This window comes from Struthio camelus, chromosome 2 (assembly GCF_040807025.1).
Source record: "Struthio camelus isolate bStrCam1 chromosome 2, bStrCam1.hap1, whole genome shotgun sequence".
NCBI lineage: Eukaryota > Metazoa > Chordata > Aves > Struthioniformes > Struthionidae > Struthio > Struthio camelus.
The window spans coordinates 7,235,540-7,258,180 of NC_090943.1; the positions used below are offsets into that span (position 1 = coordinate 7,235,540).

A 22,641-nucleotide genomic window follows, 5' to 3' on the forward strand; every position below is an offset into this window, starting at 1 on the left:
CACTGATGATCTCCTCAGTGGAGAGTAAGAAGTAGGCTTTCTAAATTTGCTGGCAGTATCACATTCGGACGGGTTACAAGTGCGTCTCTGGAGGTCAGGATTAGCTTCTGCCAAATGGATGAATCTGGCTTAAACATATAAGAGGCGAGTCGTCTAAGAAATACACATGCTTCACCTAGTCAGGAATCATCAGGGGCAAAAAGGCAAGATGCAGGATGTGCAGTAAGGTAGCAGATTTACTAAAAAGAGCTGGAGAGAGAACAGCAATGGAACAGGAGTAAGCCACCTCATACCACTGCACAAAAGCCTAACACCCCATTGGGTTGTATAAATAAGCATGTTCTTCCACTCCAATTGGCATCAAGGAGGCCTCAGCTGGAGCACTGGCTTCAGCTCTGGGCATTGCACTTTTGGAAAGATGTGGGCTAATTGACAAAATTCCAGAGGAAAGCAAAAAAAATTACCAGTGGCCTATAAAAGAAGAGCTATGAGAAAACTCGAAAGTACTTGGTTTATGTAGTTTAAGGAAGAAACCTGTAGGGAGACGAGAAGATTGAAATACGTAAATGTTGATACAAAAAGGAAAGAAATGCATCATTCGCCAGGTCCACTAGGGATGGGCTGAAATTTCACTGAAGGGTTTTTATTTTATGATGAAAAGAGGCTGAAGACCTTTGGTAGATACTAGGCTGCTGCAAATTGTCATTGCTTTGATGAAATCAATGGAGTTTGATGGTTTTTGCACCAGCTTGAGGATCAGCATGTTAATTTTTTAATACATTTTAAAGGGAGCACGTCGCTCGCTATAATGCACTTTAGATGAATGTACTTCCTTAAATATGTAATTAAAGTTTTTTAAATACTGAACACTGAGATATAAATCTAATTTACTTTTCGTTGCACATGTTCATTTATCTCTCTGCAATTTTCAACCTGGCCAGTACAATTCTGTATAATTCTCTGGTTAAATTCTGCTGCCCTTTCTCACATATCAGCACCACACCTCAGAATTTTGGTTAGAGATGCTGGGGGGAACCCACAACTTTTTTCTAACTTGATATGTTTCTGTTAGTCTGGGGTGAGTGAGCTCTTCCAAAATCTCAGCTCATCTGCCTGCATCCCTGTAATGTGCTAAGTTCTTAAGGGAGTTTAAAGCCAGTATATATTTGTATGTGGAAGTTAAGCCATCAAAATATGTTTATAGCTTAGTGGGAAAGATTTAAAGACCTTTCTTCTGCATTTAAACCATCAACATACAAATGTGGATCCTATGTTTTAATGGCAATTGTGGGTAATGCTGTAGGTATCCTCTCAATTCTTTTTTAACACACAAAGCAAGGGAGTAGATATAGCCCTTAATGATGTTTTTATAGCATAGTTTTCATCAGTTGTTGCCATATAAAAATGCTAAGCACTGAAGTTTAGTCTTTTGTGTCTTTACTCTATTAGAGTCCATAGCTCTTACAGAAGAATAGTCCACCTCAAGCATTCGAGTAGTATATTCTTCAGCTCATATTCGAGCTGCTTCCTGATTCACAGTTTTCTTTTAGTAGAGCAAATGCCATTGACAAGTTACCAGAAAATAGGGAGAGGAAAGCAGGGATAGAGAGGAGGAAATCTCTTTAAATGGTTTGTTGTTATTTTTGTGGTAATTGCAAAGTACTGCAAGTCATCTGACAAAGTGAGTGAGCCCCTACAAGAAGTGATAAACTCCAATCTCTGTGTATTGTTTTCTGTGGCTTTCTCCAACAGCTCTTTCACACCCTTGAAATATCATTTTTGAAGGCGAGATAGGAGACTGAGTTGCAGTGAAAACGTCACCCCAAAGTGTGGGGACAAATGGACAAGCTTTGGTATAGGCTGCCAAAGCTTTCTTGTCAGTTTAATTACTGTTCCCTGGCAGGAAAAAGACCAGTGTGACTGGTTGAGTGACAAGTAAGACACTTCTTGTATCTGCAAGCAGCGGGTGTTTGTTAATTTTTTGAAGTTCCTCAGAAAGTAGTTACAGATCTTGAAATACGTAAATGCAGATAATTAAGATGATTAGCACAGACCCTCTCAAATAATATTGTGCTTTCTTGCTGCCAAGTGCTCTAGGTCATACTGTGGGACAAGAATAATGTATCAAAACCTCAGTTATCCAAGTTACAAGAGGATGGAAGCTGTTTTTATAATGACCGTCATTTCAGTAGCTGAGTTTGGACTTACAAGTCCAAACCAGTTCATGTATGTGGAAGCTTATCAAATGCAGGGTCCTGCATTTGATTTGATTACATTATAAGGTACATTATACGTACGTTATAAAGTGAAAGCTCAGTTGTGAGACTACTTTATATATTTTATTTTAGTAGGCATATTGTTTTATATCTTAAATATTTTAAAGGAGCTATTAAGTTGCTCATACTTGTTACAGAAACTGAATGTCTTTTGATGATGCCATGCAGATGATTAGTTGGAGAGACAAATGAGATGGGTAGATAGATACCTTGACCTTTAAAACATAATTGTTCTGTTAAGTGAATAATAATGAGCATTTCCTGCGGCAGATATCTGTAGCTACCTGAAATGTGATGGCGGAACAGAAGCCAGGGAACGCTAGTACGCTGTAAAACAGGCTTAAGCATGCTAATGACCCAATTTGTCATTATCAGCAATAAGATGCATTTGACTAAATGTTCAGGTGGGATTCTGCTGCTTAAAGACAGGCATCCAATGTCCTTTGAAATATACCAACGCCCTGGGGCATCTGAGGTGTCCACATAAGAGTGACACAACCAGCAGGAGCTGAGGTAGGACACCCTTGGCCAGGTCAAATGGCATGAGGTGTTTATGTGTGGGACCCCCAAAGAAGCAGCCAGCTCACAGATCCACAAACCCAAAAGCAGAGTGTCTAAGTTCCTCTTACACTCACAGGACATCTTGTCAGTACAGCCAGTGAAGGCTGGAGTTAGCTGACCATCTATCTACTACAGAGTAGGCTGAAAAGATCTCCCTGTACTGGAGTCGAAGCTTAGCCACCTATGCCGTTCAGACATCCTGACTGACGTATGTACATGCACTGAATTGCACTCTAGAGGGTGTGATCAATTGGTGATTGAACTGGTGATCAGTTTGAAGTTAATAATACACCTGAAGTTAGGCCCTTATTGCAGTGCCTTGTTTAGTATCAGTCCCATTTATGGCTATGCACTCGTTCTGATAGTAACATTAAAATACATCAAAAATCATAGACAGTACAGGATGTCCCATCAAACAATACTATGGGCTTGCAATACAGCACTGATATTTTCCAGTATAGCTCAAAAGAACGGTTTTTAATAAATCTTTTGTACTTCCAGGCTTTTGAAGATATTTACCTGGAAGACCGAAAAAACATAAAAACCATGTTGGAATATGCTGACAAAATATTCACTTACATCTTTGTCTTGGAAATGCTTTTGAAATGGGTGGCTTATGGCTTCAAGAAGTATTTCACCAATGCCTGGTGCTGGCTTGACTTTCTCATCGTAGATGTAAGTATCATATTGCAATATTATGTTTCTTGTATTGGATTTTGTAATGTACAAGAATGTCCTCTTAAATCTGACAACTCTGCATTTGCAAAATGACCGCTATCACTCTGATTCAGAGTAACAACCTAAGGCGAACTGAAACGTAAATTGCCAGACTGTGTAACTGTGTGTAACTATGCATCCCCATGAATCAGCGTGCCAGGACACAGAGACCAGCTTTGCATCACTACACAGAGGCGTTACCCTGCTAATTTGAGTCACGTTCCATTTTTGTCCGTAAGAACTCGCTCCTTCTTTTAGCGTTTAACGTCTGATTCCACACTCCCGGCTAGCACCAGGTCTGGTTACCCCGGCTGCTCTGCGCATGACCTCGACACACAAGTCTTTCAGCAGATTAGAGAAGCTGTCCTTGGCACAGTTTCCTGGCGAGGCTGCCAGGGATGCGTAACAGTATGTTCAGTACCATCTCCCAAGTATTTACAAGTGAAGGAGTCCAGAAGAAGGTGTGAACAGTCATCTTGCCAAAGTGATTTCACCATTACAAAGCCTTACAAAATGCTCCAAATCTTTGAAATATTGCAATGCTTGGTGCTACTGAAAGGATAAGCCCTAAAGTTAAGTAGTAGCTGAATAAAAGGGAGCTCAAGTCCCAAGAGTATCGCTGCTGCCAGGCATTTCTCCTCCAAAGTTGTGTGCGCTTTGGACACCTATGCAGAAAAGGAGAAGGTTAGCACATCAGATCTGGGGTTTCGCGAGGCCTGGATGGGGGTTCTCTTCAGTTCTTGAAAAGCCAGAAACAATTCATTACCCAGGTGAGATTTAACATTTCATCACAATGTATCAATAAGGGAGGCAATTCTCTCCCTGAGGCCGTTTCTTATTTGCTTGAGGTATTAGTGCAGCAGGCTGGCAAAGCTTTGCTATGACTGGAGCTTATTAAACTTTTGACAAATTATTTTTTCCCCGTTTCACATCTGAAGCTTGACTCAAGGGAGAAACTGCACTTTCTTTGGCCCCAGTCCAGAAAAGCACTTCAATGGGACAATTTACTTGTTTGAAGTTATGGACATGTCTAAGTGCACTGCTGGATCAGAGCCTTTGGAAGCTTCTCCAGAGCTTTAATAAATTGATTTATAAAAGGGAAGTTCCTTACATAAATTGTAGGTCATAAATTCCTCTTCACATACATGCCTGGAAACCTCTTAAAGGGAAGGCACTCATTTTTCACAGATAAGCTTCAATAGGAGAGGAAGGCCTGTTTTAATTATCTAACCACAAAACTGGAAACCACCAATTCCTAAGTTATAGCCCAGCTCAGAAAACTACGCTTACTGTGGTTTAGGTTGAGTGACATAGCTTTTCTTCCTCGTTTTTTCTATCTGTAAAATGGGACTAATAAGAATCATCTACAATATTATATGAGCTTCCAGGGTTTTGTTATTGTAGTTAAAGTCCGCAATGAGCTTCTGAAGACTAAGGGTGCTGGATGAGGGCTGAATATTGTCACAACTATAAATAGGGGGTCTTCCTGGCAGGAACAACAGTTTGAATAGTATATTCATTGAAAAAATTTTAAGCTCTGCTCCTCTTCAGTATTAACAATTTCAAACGAGTTCCACAGTTGTTATAAATACATATATTAGGGTGTGACATTTAATTAATACCAAAGGGAGTAAAACAGAAACCAAGCTAAATCCTGTCTTGCATGTGAAAAGATCCCTTGGAAATGAAACTACTTAAGGATGCAAAGTCAATATGTAACCCAGAAAGTTAGGTACAGATTTGCCTTTTAATGTTAGCGTTTATGAGTGTAATGTCAGATTGCAGTGTCAGCCACAGGCAGGCTGGAGGAAGAGGACACACATCCCCTGCCACAGATCCAGAGCCCATGTGGCACAAGACAGTGCTACTGGGGAAAGGGACCGCAGGTCTCCGAGACTCTCCATCTCCCCAGAAAATCCACCGAGAGCCTCCTTACTGACCTAGACCTTCTGTTTTTTTAGCACACATCTAAATGTTGTTTTTGGAGGTTCGCTAAGCTAGCCAAAAATTGCCTCACCCTTGAGTTGTTTTAGTTAATTAATTGACTTTCGGAAATCGCTTGTGCTTTGATGTTACCAATTAATAAAGCTTTTCCCCTTGCCCCTTTATATTCTTCAAAGTCATTTTCCAATGTGGATTATGAGAACCCTGTACTATATTTTTAGCGGGTTTAACAGATGCTCTTCTCCTACCCTATTGCTCACACACACTCTGCCACTCTGAATTGGCAGAGCAACATGCTACCATTTCTACAGCATACTTTTTACTTTAATTTACATTTTCTTTTCCGTTCTTTGAGAACCAAATCGCTGCAACTGAAATGCAGAAGGGAGTGAATGGATGAATTAGATGCTCCAAAAGAAGCAGATGAACCACTTGTCTGATTTTCTCAAATTTATTTGTTTAAAATTATTCACTTAAAAATTCCTGATCTGCAAATTACTCATTAGCAGTTTGGTATCGGTATTCAAAATTCAAGCTGCGATGGTTGATTTTTCATTGGACATGTGACACCATCTATCATCTGTGTTTTCTCATTGTATAAATGCAACTCTGAATCCTTTTTCTGCTGTGAATAATTCATAAAACCAGCCCAAAATTTGCAAGTATTCTTTATTTCTAAATGGCAAGTGAATATAGAGGGAATGTAAGCATATTGCTGCAGAGTTTTTTTTCTTGCTTACCATGCTTTGTGAAAGACCTTTGACACTGATTTGAGCCTGTGGAACAGCAAAGGCTCCATCTCATAATTGTGGATTACTAAAGAAAATTCTGGCTTGCAAAGCCTGGACATCAAAACACACAGTAATCCACAAACTGAAAGCTATTTTTGCTAGATGCAGAATCCCTAAAGGATGATCTCTGATAATAGGCCTCTGTGCCTCTCAAACAAGTGCGCCTGCATAGCAGAAGAATAAGAGAGGGCTTTTAAACACATTGCAATACAATAAAAAGTCCTATCAACAGCATTGCAGCAGATTTCTTTGGGAGGAAGGAAGCAAGGAATTATCAAACCACAAAATATAGGCTCCTTTGAACTTAGGGTACCTGGGAGAGATGCCTTTAGACATCTGCTGAAATATTGGGTACTCTGAACAAAAAGCGTTAATGTATATCTGTACAAGTCATCTCATCTGTACAAGTCATCTCCCAGCAAATAACAGCTGTGCGGCTAAAAGTAACCCACTTCTACACTGCTGCGTAGCTTCTCTGTGCACATGAGTTGGAGTGATGGGGACTGTAAGTCTGCATTTACTTTCAATGAGGAAAAACTAGAGACTGCAGTATGTCTCAAGTTTAGACAGACATCAACATGAGCATCAGGAATGGTGTTTATGCGCAAGCCTCTGTGCGAGGATGCACAGGCAAATATTTTCACAAAGAATAGATATTTACCAAGCATTCATGCAATCAAAACCTCTTCATACAAAGCAGATTAGAAGAGGAATATGAACTTGGCCAGAGTCAAAGGCGCATGGAATTCAAAATGAATGTTTATGAAAACTGTTCTCAACCAGGCGTGTACGGCGATAGGCAGAGACAGTTGGGTATTTAAACAAGTAGCAGATAAACTCCACCGTTTGTGCAGGCTGGTGTCGCGTTTGATGTTCCTTTCAATTGTTTCCTCTGACCTATAAATATTATCTTGAGCTTATCTAGTTTGAGCTTGAGCCAATTAATTCTGAGCTATGTCCCAATGTCTGCTGACAGCGGATGGATTATTCCATTGCTGTGGTCAGTTCAGAAAAGGCATCAATCTGGAGCTTTGTATCAGTCAAACACTGGAAGTGTTGCCGTCGACAGCTTCTTCTTTAGCTGATCATATCTTGTATGCAGAGGGGAGAGAGCAACACCCTGGAGAAGCCGTCGCAGCAGAGCTCTCGGGAAAGGGATGTAATTGCCCTAATTCATTAGTAATGCTCAGAAAAGAAGTCACAGTCAAGTTTCATTGCCTGCAGCATACACGGAAAAATCCTCTTAAACAGGCACTAATGTCATATCTCTACAAAGTCCATAATCAAAAATCCGTCATTTCCATAGCAGCTCTGGGGTCCAATTTAAATGACCAAAAGTTAGTTCCGATCCAGGCTTAAAGGAAACTGGTTGTCATTTACTGATTTAGGAGGTGTGGGGAGGTGAGGGTTTCTCCACGAATTCTTGCAAAGTTTATCACGTCTTTCTAAGGTATGGTAATCGGGGAAAGACATTTTCTCAAGGGATTGCTTTCTTAAAGATGTTGGCATCCTCTTTCCCGGCCGATCATCTTCGGCAGTGGCCCCAAACTCTGTATACTGCAGCAGCAGTGGGACGATGATCTGGTTCACAGTTTTCGCCCTGATACCCCACCAGTTCTCTCCAGCTGAGTCACCAGTGAGAAAAATAGCTTCTTTCATCCCTTTTCCCAGAGAGTCTGTTCTGCCGCTGTGGAGGCAGGTGGTTCGCAACAGGTTTAAGCAGTATATCTTATCTGCAGAATAGTTCAAGCCAGGCTCAGGAATAGATTTTCTGACCAGACTTCTCACATGAGTTATTCACCAAGTCCACTAGGCAGGATTTTGTAAATGCTCTTGTGGAAGTAAAATAAGTTGTAGTCTTTTTTGCACTCTTTTGTGAATGGAGACAACCGAACATGTTTCTGCGGTTTGCCTGGAGCTGCTGGGTTTGTACTTAGAGATCTGTATTCCCCATCGAGCGACTGTCTGCTTCCAAACTTCCTATTTGCTTGTTTGAGAACTGCTCATGGATGTTCAGTCATTAAATGCACTATCATTTTCACTGAATGCTTAAAAAATAAAGACATTGCATTTTCCAAGATAGTTTCCTGGAAAGTGCCTGCTCTAAGATTTCTTCTTAGAATACTTCACTGCCAGATGAGTTTAAAAAAAAAGCTAACAATCTTTGGTTTTGAGATGAACAATTTAAAGTAGTCTTTCTATTCCTAGTTAAAAATTGAATTGAATTGAATTGTGCCCTTGTGATGGATTGTCTTTAAGTGACAATTAAAAACTTGCTGTGTGAAGTCAATATTGATGCCTTATGATTACTTTAATTGTTTTTTCCGTCTGTATTCCCTGTTGATTAGCAAGGTGATTTCTGTTTGCTTTACCAGTAATTGCACAATCTGATATAATGAGTTGTTCTCAAACAACCCTGAAACCCAATTTGTATTCTTTGGAAATTATCTTAAAAGCATGCGGGTTTTGTCTAGTTTTTGTTCTGAAAAGCACATAAGAACAGAATGACGAGAATATAGCCAAAGTAAAGCAAAAATAATATAGCTTGTCACTTAGAGGAGCTTCTTAGGAGTGAATGTAGTAGTGCTCTGTGTAAGCTATCGAAAATTCACAGGTTACAACAGAAAATTATTACTTCAGAGCACATTTTTGTCTAGTTTTAGTCCAGTGCCTCAAAGCAAATGCTCTTATGGGATTTTAAAAACTGTCTCAGTGCACATTCTTCTGGGCCACTGCTGATGACATAAACCTCGCAGATAACAAATAGAAGAGAGAATCCCTCCCCGGAAACCAGGGAGCGTTGCTTTCAAGAAGAAAACTAAAAATTCTGTGTTACTACATGTTGACTAATTCAGGATAAGTGAAAAAAAAATCCTCATGAAGATGAGATAACTGGTTTTAATGTGTGTGAGCGGGTCAGCGGACGCTACAAATCTCCTTTCTGCCTCCCCACAGTTTATCTCAATATAGGTTGTGGATGTAAGCGAATTTGCAGCGCTGGCTGCCCAGCATCTGCAGCCTCTCTCGCCTCTCCCGTCACTACATGTGGAGGAAGGAGAGCCTACAGGCATGTAGCCAGGCACCCTACCTCAGCATGGCTCTACAACTGGCTTTAGGGCCGTTTGTGCTAAGGAAAATGAAGATGAGGACTCCTACTTATATTATGGCTCTAGATTGTACTTTCTGTCAGATGCCTAGCATCAGGGATCTTATAATTTTTCCATCCTAGCATAGCCAATATAAACTCAGGATCTACTCAGATTAGAGATGGTTTTCAAGATAAGATTCATTTCCCACATCAACTTTGGGGTGTTTTTTTTCATTTTATTTTTTTATTGATCTGGAATATCTGATTAAATAAGTGCTTTACGGAAACCAGCAAAACCAGAACTGCATCTTGAGATAACAGCCCACGCAGATTTTTCTCATTTCTTTTTGCATTGTGTTATATGCAAGTAAGATTGGGCCTAATCCTGCCCAGAATTGAGCACCCCTTCAGCCAAGCACCTCAGCGCTCCACACGGTCGATTAGGCTGAGCTCCTGGGAAAATGATCATCTGTTCTCTCAGTAATTGCGATGCACACCTCTGGCATTATAACGCTGTCCTCAAATAGCAAAGCGTCTTCCTGTCCACTTTTGACAACAGCATTCAGCAGCAAGAAGGTACCCTGGAATGAACTGTGCAGTGGTTTCCTAAATCTTTTTAAGGGGAGAATGTCTTTTTTATTCAGCTGCCGTAAATGAAGGCCATCTCTGCACATAGTCTGGTTGAGAAGTAGAACTTCCCTGAGAATCAGAATTTTTTTCTCTAAATCCCAGTAGAAATACCAGACTTTTCAAGATAGCTGCACCCACGTAGCCACCATCGTGCTCACTGGAGATGCAGAGATGTAACAAGGAGAAAGTCTTTGGCCCTTGGCCGAGCTTTAGCTGGTCAAGAAGTGTCATATGGTCCCCAAAAGCCACAATGACCGCTCTGCCATCCCACCCAGCACTGATAAATGGGACCCTGAGGTCTGGGGCAATGATGCCTCTCTGCAGTGGACAGGTGAACTGAGAGATGCTGAAAACCCATTTGGGAAGGGTTGGGTGGAAAAACTGCTGATCAATAAGAGTTGAACCCTTTGCCTCCTAGCTGGGTGCAAGCTCACAGCAGCAGATCGTTTGCCTTGCCCTCAGAAATTAGCTGAGGTTTAACTCTTGATTCCCAGCCATCTGTCTTGGGAATTTACTGGAGTTGTTAGAAAAGCCTGAACAGGTGTGAAGGAGGTGACAGATTAAGGGAACAGCAAGACGTAAAGAGGTTCTTCTGGAAACTGCCAGGAAGCAATTAGAACGTAGAAATGATTTATTTAAAAGCATTTAAGCCAACAGGAGTGGCACATGCTGTTTACAATGAGGCTGCCCTCTGAAAGGGAAACTGCCTCGAAAAATATGGACAGGAAAAACAGAAAACAAGCTGAGAACATGGAATATTAATAGAGCTTCACAGCCTTAATCTGAGCGCTAGATGGGGAAAAGAAAGAGAGAGAGAAAGAGAGTGAGAGAAAGAAAGAATGCATGAAAAAGAAAAAGAAAAAGAAAAAGAGCTAGCAGTTAGAGGAAACATCCTGGAGAAAAAAATATGAGAGCGTGATGTAAAATTCTTCTTGAAACTAAGTTTTGAGAAGCAGTGTCTGGCTTTCCAGGAGATTATTTTTTGTTTATAATTAATCTAGGCACTCATGTGTCCCATCACGTTGTATTATGTGAGAACACTTTGCAAGCAGTAACGAACTTACTCCAAGCAGGCACTGTGTGTTCAGGAAGCTCTTCATTAACACGTTTCCAGGCACGCTTCACTCTCCAAGACACAGACCAGTTCCGGTGCACAAGCTGCTGTATGATCACAGTACAAAACTGGTGGTCTTTATCCGGATGCAAGGGTTGTGATTCAAGGAAACAGAAGCAGAGCTGGGAATTTGATTTAGGCCACCTTAGTCTCTATTCAGTGTCCTAATTTAAGACTTGCCTTTACCTTTCTACCCCTAATTCACAACATGCAATTTTTTTGACTTGCAGATGCAATGATAAAGTTGGACATCCATGTGGCAGGAAATGCGGTACCAGAGTGAAAAGCTGAACTGATGTTAAAAAAATAAGGGGATAATGAATCAGCGCTCAGAAACACTAGATGCTGAAAGGAATACCAGCCTCATTACAAGTCTTTCCCACCCAAAAGTATCTCAGAGCAGGAGATAAAGTTCTATATATTTCAATTATATTTGCTAATTCCCCTCCGTGTAGATTTGTTGTTGTTTCCTTTTGGGACACAAACCTAATTCTGTTCCTTTTTAAATCAGTGGGAGCAGATTCAGACCATAGGCCAGGCTTTTAAAGATGCCAGGCTGCCGCTTGGCCTTTGAAGGTCTGCTCTTTGGATATTCCTGTCCTTGGCAACAAACGACAAGAGAAATCAGAGAAGATTAGAAAGAGGGACCCAAAGTAATCCAACCTTTCTTCCACCTTGCTTTTTTTTTTCTTTTGTTTTGAAAGCACAGTTAGAGACAGGTGTTCCTGGAGCACGTAAAAAGCCATTTGGAAGCACTGGAGGCCTGCGTTAGCTTAGACTGCTTATTTAAATAAATGGCCAAAGCTTTCAAACCAGCTGCTGCGTTTCCTTTTGGATAGCCTTTCTTCCCCGCTCTCTACCCTCTAATTTGAGCAAGCAGGTCAATTTGACAAAATCCCCGGCTGCATAAAACATATGCTATGGCCCCAGTCAGGAAGGAGGTCTCATCTTCTCTACCTGAGGTAGCGGCTTGCAGGGGTATTGCTCGCAGCTGTCTGCTGCAGGAGGGCAGACGTTTAGCAGGTGTTTTCCTTGTTCCCATGGATTTTAGGCTCTAAATTGCCAAACAGGGAGAAATTTTATTATTGCCCAGACAGCGTTCCTTTTTCCCTGGGCTCTGCTATTCACCCACCTCTTAGTGGTTATCAGGGGTTAACACAATAATGAAGTCTATACCTAGTAGCATCTGCCTTTGAATCATGCTCTTTAGGTCTAAGCACAGCTAGTTTCCCTCCAGCTTGGTCCAGCGTACACTCACGGGATGTCTGAAATGAGGTACTTTTAGGCTGACAAGAAGTAACATGAAAAAGAAAGGAGTGGCTCCTATTCCAGCTCAAACCAATCTCCTTGCCATAGGAAACTCTGTCAGACTTGGAAGAAACACAGCTCTCAACGAGCGTGCCTTTCTGACTACGGGAGCCAGCAGGATTTCATGGCTAGGAAGTGTGTGCATGCTCCTAATATGCTTTTGAAATATATGGGTAGAGAAAAGGAACTAAAGAATAGAAAGTAACTCTCCTCCTGGTATAAATGCAGTAGCTCCATAGGAAAAACATTGATTAAAGGCTGTTTCCGTGTGCGTTCTGAAACAAATCTGAATTATTGCACTTTCCAATTTATAAATGTGTTTTTCTGGTACCCTAAAATTCTCTTTAGACAGCTTTACTGGGGTTTACATCAGTTTATATCACCAATTTCTTAAGTTACTGTCAGACAGTGAAGACATATATCTATTATATATCTTTATCTCTGTATGTTAGTAATGAACAGTTTTAATAGTCTAAATGATGCTGCATATATGTCAGCTTGTGAATTATAGTGAACGCTGATGTAGAGTTCTTTAAGTGATTAAAGCAGTTTGCTAGCTTAAAGAAGTACACCATAAAACCTACCATTGGAAAGAAGCTGATTTTTAAAAGCCACTCACTTTCCTGGCCTCTGCCTTCGGTCTGCTTCTCTCTGGGCTGAGCGTGAATGCTTGGACGCGTGGCACGTGTTTGCCAGTATGTAGAGATAACACTTAGCGTGCGGGAATTTAATACTAATGGTGCCACTTGGGTACAAATACATATGCTGTATTTCTGATCTCAGGAAAATGACAATACCCCTATATATACTGACTTTAAAGAAGTGAAAGTTACTGAAAAAAACTTGCTTGTTCCTGGATAAGATTTTCTTGTCCACATATAATCTAGTAGTGGATTGTCAAAGTGATTGAGAAATTCAGATACTAATCTCATTAGAAGCATCTTAGCAATAACTTTAAACAATTGTTAATCAGTCAGGCTAGTCTCTTTCCAGAGATCCTTGCCTATATTCTGTCAGTCTGAATTCATTGATTTTTCTTGCTTTTGTCCCGGAAACATACGTGTATATGTTTCCAATGGGGCACTCTAAGCACATGGTGCTAATTCCACTGAGCCCCATAGATGATAGGCGGTCTCCTTTTAAAACACTAGACATGGGCCTGGTAATCCCTGTGGCTGGCATTCCAAGTGCTTAATGCAGTCACAAGATTTAAAAGCTCTCATTTTGTCTTAAACTTAACACTGAGAAGGGCACAAATGAAAAAGCCTGGGGTTCAGTCACGTCTCCCTTTACCAGCCCCGGGAGGCTAGCACACAAACCCTGCTCCGTTCCAGTTCTGTCGTCCTCCCGGCAGAGGAAACCTATACAGATAAACTTGGAAATCTATACAGATAAAACTATCCCTGGGCAAAGAGAGTAAGGAACAGGGGCAACAACCTCTCCTAAATGCCAGGATTAGAGAGCTCAACACCAAGCACCTCTCTACAGCACCAGGAAGAAGCCACAGTGTGCAGGAAGCATCAGATGTGGCTTTGCCCAGAGCCCTAGGGCTTTGCTGGAAAACTCAGCCACTGAGCCGGGTGGTAAATGCTGCCTGTTTCAGAGGCTGTGGAATAAATGTTGGGAAGTCACTGATAAGACTGAGGCTGAGCTCTTGTTTGGCTGTACTGAGAGGAGAAAATAAAAGGGAAGAACTGCTGCGTGATTGAAATCCTAGCCTCCCGCGATGGGAATTTTGCCATTAATGTCAGTGGAGTCAGGATGGCGTACATTGACTTTAAAGGACAATCCGTCTCTCTTACTGGTCCTCATTGCTAGCAAAATTGTAAGCAGGAGCTCATGATAAGTAGGAAATTCTAGTGAAGGCGTTGGCCTGAGGTCTGGAGCAGAATCAAGGGCAAGTAAAGGGAGATACAGTGCAGCCTACAGCTAACAGACACAGGGAAGGTATAGTTACTTGATTAAGTTAAGGAAAGGAAAGTTTAGACAGAAGATCTGTGAAATCTTAGTAAGGTCTAGCAGGTGCTGAAAAAAACACTCCGGGGATACACTGGAAGCAGGACAAGAACAATAAAAAAGCTTCTTGGGTCAGAAGAAGTGCACAGGAGGAAGAGGACTCTGCAGCTTACCCATTAGCACCCTTGCCGTGGGAGGCGAACGCTCAAGCTCGAAAGCAGATTGTGCATTTTATAAGAGAGAGTCCTAGGCAATAGTGGCTCCGTAGGATTTAAATACATTTCATTATATTTTGGTCCTGCCTGGTCTTCAGGGGTATTTTTTCCTGAAAAACCTGCAAATCAATTTGCAAAACATATTGAAAGAGTTAGAAAAATGTACAATATTGAGAAACCGGAGTTTGCCTTGACTCTGGAGTTGTTTTCCAGGTGCCAGGAGGATTCTGGTACCAAAGAGAGCACAAGGCAGAAACCTAGATAGCTCAGGGCTGCACAGCCTTGTAACAGGAAAAGAAGTAACAGAAACCGCTGACTTCACCTTTTGCTGTGATTATGTGGGGCAGTCAGCACTAATTTTGAAAACTGCTTGATTTTTTTCCTAAAAATAGCCTTCTGGGTCACTTTTAATCAAGTCCAAATGTCCAAATCTCTGCTTTAGTGGTTCTTCTATAAACAATATTTGACGGGGATACCTTCAAAATCAACAGCCAAGCATCTAAACGAGTTGTCTCAGACTGATTTCTGACTCCAGCCTAGTAAATCATCACCAAATATCACACAGCTTCACGGCCTAATCCTCTGAATAGATATCTAATGCTGTGTAAATCTGTGTCAGGAGGACAGCAGCACCTGTGATGCATTTCAGGGTGACATTTATGGCACTCTGGAGAAAATGGTAACCCGCTTAAAACTAGTCTAGTCTTGCAGGATTGGAACAGGACATCTTCTGTCCTGAGAGAAGGGGGCGTTATGGGACGTAAATCCGGGACTGAGGGAGGAAGAAAGCAGAAGCATGTACCAGGCACCTTGAAAGCCTTCAAAAGACTTGACTTTCAGCCATTGCGGGTGAAGAGAGTGAAGACGAAGGGAGATGGGTGCTCTATATTTCATTCATTTTCCTTTAAATCTGTACATTCATTTTACAAGTGAATGGGCTCACCTTGGAACATATGAGTGTACATATCTTGGTTTCTACCATTTAGCATATTATTTTTCTTGAACCTCCAGCCTTTCCGGTTTAGAAGCCCCAAGGCTTTGGGAGGTTAATGCCATTTTATGCGCTAAGCTTTCCACCAAGGATAGAAATATGTGCCGCACTGGTACCCTTAACAAGACATCTCAAAAATTCCAATTATATTACAATTTTAAGAGGTCTTAGTAGAATGGCTCTAGTATATAAGCACACTGCTCATCTGCTGACTGCTATTAGCCAAATCCTTTCTCCTTATTTAGGCACCATTCTCATTAAAGTCAATTGGAAGAGTAAATAAAAGTGGCAGGCTTTGGACTGCACATTAATGGATCTTCAGAGTACAGCTCGTAATCATAAAACCTCTGCTAATAAAAACGAGGGAAGACATTGCTGGGCTGCACACTACCACAAAATGTGTGCTGCCTCGGTTTAGGAGCACCGGCAGGTTTAAAGTGGTTTTAAAGAGTCTTCCCCTTGTCAGAGTCAGACTCCCGTATTTAACTGTGAGTGCTGTCTGAGCAGGATTTAGGAGAAAGAAAAGCATTACTAGTGAATATATGAAACCTATAGTATGATTTTATTCTAAAATAGCTTCTTCTGTGCAAACGTGGCTCATGTGTTCAAGTGCTTCAAGTGCTTTCTTAGGGATAGAAACAGTCTGATTGTCAGCTGCGAAGTCTTTAAAGCATACTCACCACTAAAATGAGAATTCATTTGTGAGCATACCTTCCTTCCACATCAGCCACCGGGTCTGTTTTGAGGTGAGTTTGTGTCACACCTTGTTAAACAGCAACACGTCAAAGCATGACAGCCAGCCTCTGTGCCACTTTGTCGTCTACACAGTCAGGCTGATTCATCCCAGGAGATATCCGGCCCATTGCATCCATCCCAGCCTTGGTGACCTTCTGCCCTCAGCCTTGCTGCAACCCCCACGCCAACATAAAGCCATCAGTAGGTAAATAATCAAACAAATTGAACCAGTTTTGCAAAGATGCTTAGCTATGCAGACAGTACTGCACACAAATTAATGTATATTGAGGAGAAAGGATGCAGCATCTAGGACACCAGGCTCGGATTTAGCAGTCCAGGCTTGTCGTATCCTGCCTTATCACAAACCTCATGGTTAATATTGGGCTGGTCACTCAGTGGTCATGTTCAGGGAAAAATTCATCCCATCCTAAAATAGGCGGGATAATTTCTCACCAGAGTTGACTCTCTTTATGGGGAAGCCTAAGGCTGCTTTTAGATTAAGCATCTATTTTTTATGTAGAGTAGAAGAATCTGTTTTAGGCTTAGCTTCTACCTTCTAAATAGCAATAAAACACATTTCTTTCAGGTAAGCTTTGCAGATAAATACACTAGTGCGTGTGAGATATTCAGATAACGGGATAACTGGGGCTGTGCAAGTAGCTAAAATAAAATGCGAGGAAGGGAACCATCAAGAGCAATAGGCATAGGTCTCTTCCTTCTGAGAAAAGAACAAATTATTAAATATGGGGATTAATTATGGTTGCCTTTTTAATACATGCAGATCAGAGTGATGCCTATGGTGCTGGAGAACTGTTTTGTTTTACACTTGCTGGTCAGTAAGAATTCAGATCGTGAACACTGATTTCAATGTGCAAAATCCGTTTACTCCTTATATTTGTTCATCTGACCAGTAATCTCAACTGCCATTCAGTTCACACAGATTGCACCTTTATGACCAGCTGGGCACTGTGAAAGCTCTGAGAACAAGAAGAGTGTAGAAACCCCTCCATGCTTTCTCCAGATTTCAAAGCAAATAGTTTATTTCAAATAAATAGGCTTGGAGGGGTATGAACCTTAATGCTGAACACCTGTCAAGTTTCGCTTTCGTTTACAGGCTGTATAGGAATCTGAGTAGAGTGAAAAAGTGCAGAATAAAGCAGTCGTATATATAATTCTTTTAAAAAGCCTATGGTATAAAGTCAGATCTATTGCCGATCTAGAAGGCTTGTTTTCTAATCAGTAAGTTTAAGATTGGTAATTGAATGGTAATTCTAAAATCTTTTATCCCTGCTAGGAATGGTTAGATCTTACAGGTGCATGGAATGGTTCATCTGGAAAGCCCTAAATTATAACACTTACGTGACTCATCATATTTCAAAAGTGGGAGGTGCTCACACACCTTCCTGAGCGTACAGAAAACCTACAGCACTAGTGTCATGGAGTGATGGTTTTGTAGCAACAATCTTTTCTTTGATCCACTTTGTGCAAGCTGATTAAAAGGAGTTCTGTGTGCTTAGTTAAAAGAAAAAGGACACCTTTAAAAGTCTGTATTTCTATAAAGTTTGGATTGAAGAGGAACCAAAGGTTTCAGGAGCTGGAAAGAATTCTGTATATGTGTGGATGTAAAACCTCCTTTCTACTGCATTGGTCTAATGTAATGGCTTCCATTTAAGGTTTTTTTTCCACTGTTCCACTAACCATCTGTTTCTTTCCAGAAAGGAAAGGCAGAAGAGAAGGAAAGTGGCAGAAGTCTACTAGCAGATTGAATTTTTGCTTTGTGTCTCCATGCAGGTCTCTTTAATAAGCCTCGTAGCTAATACACTTGGATACTCCGAGATGGGTCCCATTAAATCGCTCAGGACCCTCCGCGCTTTGAGACCATTAAGAGCATTGTCACGATTTGAAGGGATGAGGGTAAGAGTAAATAAAGCACCGATCAAAGCTCAACTGTGTGACATCAAGCATGTAACAGAGCCCTATTGCACTTAGCTTTGTCTTTGTTTAGTCTGCAAAGGGAAATAAATGGTAAAGTTATATCAAAACAACAAAATCAGAAATCCCTCCTTTGTCTTGATTGCAATTGTGTCATTGCAGCTTTATCCTCTGGTGGATTTCACAATAAACTAATCTCACTGCATAACTTGTCATATAGTGTTTTAAAAACAGCTTTTTGGCTGAGGAAGCATCTGGCTAACAATTACCTCTCAATTACAAGATGTATCAGGGGAATAACGGAGCCACAAGTTTACTCCCTGCTTTTGACATGCATTAAAATGAGACTGACTGGAAAAGTTCTTAAGGACTTCTTCACAAATCATTAAAGAAAAAATTAGAAATTTTAGAATATTAGAAAAATTACAATATTAGAAAAGATATAGAAAGCAAATGAAGAAATGTACAGTATCTTTTCTTTGAAGATATTTCAGTTTTAATGTGGAATGTCAGGATTAACCTTACAGCCAGTAACTTGTGTTTGCTGCTCTGTCTTTGGTGTCTGTCTCTATCCCTTCTGCACTGCTTTCCCTGCATGACTATATTCGCACAGCATACCTGTTTATTTGTTAAGCCTACCTACTATGCTAATCAAGCACAGTCTAGATTGTCGGTTTGTTTATTTAACTCCTTGCACCATGCCTGACTTGCAAACGATGACAACTATTATCTATATGAGCTGAGGTTACTGCTAATCTTACAGATCACGTAGCAAGATAAAGCAAATCTTTGTATGGCACCTCCTCTGTAACCAATGAGCACCACTTGCAGGATCTCTGGGCATAATTACATGTAAGACAATTTACATTCTGTTTGGAGAGCCCAAATCTCCCTACTAGGCCAAAGAGAATGGTGCAGCCTTAATCCCGAGGTGTATTCAGGGTAGAGCTTTCCTGTAGACAAATTTTGGTTGGATTCATCAGTGACTGAAATATGTCGTTCATGCACTGAACTCCTAGTAGTTAGATGTCCTCGTTGCAGTACCGTTGCAGTGACAGAGACAGAGGGCTAAGTGAGCCTAGAATCTGAGACAACCCAGGAAATATAGTGACAGAGCAATCTTGGAGAACCTTTTACTGCGGTAACCTGTACTTTGCCTGTTCTGTGGATGACTAGAGTTGGGGATCCAGAGCTTTGTCCTACAGACCTTGTGACTCTCTAAATCGCATCGTTTCTGTGAATGAACTACAGCCAAACCTAGTTGCAGATCACTTTCCTCTATATAGGTGCCAAGAGAAAAAGGTTCAAGAGGCTCTATTCATCTGGGCAGCCAAACTTAAAATCCTTTTGTTCACCACACTCCTTTCAGCAAACACAGGCAATGTTTTATAGCCTATTCACAAGATAGAAACAGCAGCAACACTGTAAATCCTGAGCCGGCACAAAGTGGTGTCGCACTACTGATGTTACTAAAGATGCTCGCTCTCATGCCATCTGATGGTTTGAATCCATGTCTTTATCAAGCAAGCGTACTTTGAACAAAAGTTGGTTTCAACAAAAGCTGCACTTGTTTAACTACCAGAGCGATTTGTGCACCGACTCTCTCAAATAAATTTAAATCTGTCTTATAAAGGCTTAGCTTCTCTTGGTAGATTTGCAAGTTCAAGTGAAACCCCTTTAAGATATTTTAAGCTGACATAAAAATGTTCACCCATGACTTTGCATCAGTTTTAACTAAATAGGATTCAGTTCTGAAAAGCGGTAGGCAGACTAGCTCAAAGCACAGGAAAAATGAGATACTGAAGTAGTGAAGAAATAATAAGAAAAAGCTCACATTTCTGTCAAGACGCTTTCTGAGAACAGCAGGAGTCTGGTTTGGTGGAGATCCTGCGTGCTGTAAACACATGCTGCTGCATCAGCCCAGCAAGTTTCGTTCTTAACATATTCATACCCCAGGTGCCTGGTACAACATCCCTTTTCTTCCCTGTGCCATTACTGCAGCTGAAATACATTCTGAGCTATCAGAGATGGTGAATTAGCTTTTAAATTATGATAAAGTGTAATTGAGAATACGTGCTATTGGAAAATCAAATCATTTTATTCTTAGTATGTCTAACCATACTTAACATGACTAGGGACAGTAAGACCTTTCATTATTAGGAGTTCATATGCTCCAGAATGCACAGGAAGATTGCCAGCACAGTGATGGATAATGATAATGTTGAGATGCAAACCCTGGCAGTAGCAAAATAATAATAGTTTTCTCTACCATAGTATCCTTTGCTTGAGGATCTCAGAGATGTCTGCATGACTAGAACAGGAGCAAGAAAGTTCTCATTTAGACTTGATTTATTAATGCTGTACCTGGGTTTTGGAAACAACTGGTCTTGAGGTAAAAGCACAGAGTAGCACTTGGATGACGTACAGGACCTTTTGCCATTAGACTTCAGGCCTTTCCCTGTCTTTAAAGGGCCTGGAATCTGTCTGAGTTTGAAGCAAGCCTGAGCACTTACCGAACCAACAAGAAGGTCTGCAAAATAAGGCAGAACTGTTCTCATCTTGCCCCTCTGTCCTGAAAGTTGACCCCAAGGAGAGCAGTATCCCGCCCGTCAGTTACCGCAGACCCTGAGGCTTATAGAAGCCTCATGTGCGGTGGCACATGCCACCACCCCATGTCACCCTCCACCTTCCAGGCCATGTTAGCGCACAGGATAAATTAGCTTAGATATGCCTATGCCAAATCATGCCGTCTCCCATGTCTCCCCATCCCTTGTCCATCAAGGAGTTACTTCAGAGGTACCGCTTCCCTGCAAATCTTTTCCCAGCAACAAATGCTACTGCAGTGTTTTAAAAGGATAGATAGGATGATTATGGACTATTTAATGTGAAGATGATACGAGGCAAAGTCATGGTGAGGCGGCTACAAGATACATTCAGTAAAGAAATAGCATAATTAATGCTAGTTAGCATGATTTCATGGGAATAGGTCTTGTAAAACTGATATGCTCCTTTGATTTGATTACAAATTATGCTGATGACGGTAACTGCACTGATATAATATCCTTAGATTTCAGAGATGAATCTGATACCACAGGACATTCTTATGAAAAAATGAGCTTAGTACCAAGCCAAGTAAACATACTTTAAATTAATTTAAAATGGATGATGGATCTCAAGAAAGTAATTGTAAACAGTGATGAAACTGTAAATTCTGTGATGAGTGTCTCAGGGCGAGAGATCCTTTGGAATAAAAGCTGTCCTTAATCTGGACTTTAGCAGCATCTGGAAGAAAATATAAAATCTTTGCTGACAAGGCCAGACACAAAATGAGCGGAGTAGTAAGTGATATTACAGATAAGGGAATTATACTGACTGATCTGGATCACAGGGAAAAATAGATCAATTGAACAACATGCATTTTAATAAAACCAAATACATCATACGCGTAGGAAGAAAGTAGGTCACCCTGGGGGGTGTTTCTTGGAAAACGGTGGCCAAGAAGGACTTAGCGATCGGGGTGACTGGTCAGCAGGACGGGAGCTTGCAGGGTGATCAGAGAGCTGAGGTGACTAGTCCAGTCCCTCAGTACGGAGGGACATAGCCAAGCAAACAGAGGGAGAGGGCAGTGCTTCACAGAGCTTTGCTGCAGGCGGTGCTGGGACCATGGAATTCCCCCCATCCCTGCTGGAAATGGGATGCTGGAAATGCAAAAAGGTCTGCAAAGAGCTACGAGCGTGATTCAAAATCTGAAGGAAACATGACAGGTCAGTTTATTTAGTTATCCGAAACAGCGTTTGGTGGTAACTCACCCACAATCAAGGCAGACATGGCGGGAGCAAACTTCTAATAGCAGATGGCTCTCAGGTCTTCAAGGTGACCAGACGACTAGTGGCTCAAGTTCAGTAAATTCAGCCTAGAAATAAGGCATCTGTTTCTAACAGTGAGGACACCGCAAGGGACACTAGGAAAAGATTACCTAATAATAAGGTGATTGTCCATTATTTGAAACTATTATACTGTATTAGATGTCTTTGCAAAATCTGTGCCCAAGCTTGGATAGAGGTTATAGCCCAGCATGGAAGCACCGAGTAAAATCTGGTGACCTCTGCTTTAATGAAAGATAAGTTAAAGTACCATGCAAGCCTTTTTTTCTGGTTAAAATCTGAATCACCTTCTTCTGAGGAGATGGTCCATGAGATCAGGAGAGCTGGGGACAAGGCACAAAGTATGGGTTTGCACGACTGCAGATAGGGACGAAGCTGGCTCAGTTTCTAGGCTATCCCAAAAGACATTGCAGGGAAGGTGGCCTCAGCTATAAAGATATTAATAGAAATAAAGAGGTATCAAACCTTTTATTGCATATGGCAATATACGTTGCGCTTT

General features: G+C 41.2%; 1 protein-coding gene across 1 annotated transcript in view; it reads left to right on the forward strand.

Moving 5' to 3' along the window:
• LOC104148556 (sodium channel protein type 5 subunit alpha) overlaps nucleotides 1-22,641 on the forward strand; it is a 216,933-nt gene that overhangs the window by 173,834 nt on the left and 20,458 nt on the right. The window contains exons 21-22 of the mRNA XM_068934177.1: nucleotides 3,339-3,512; nucleotides 18,118-18,240. Coding sequence (XP_068790278.1) covers nucleotides 3,339-3,512; nucleotides 18,118-18,240 — 297 coding nt within the window. The remainder of the gene's footprint in view (nucleotides 1-3,338; nucleotides 3,513-18,117; nucleotides 18,241-22,641) is intronic.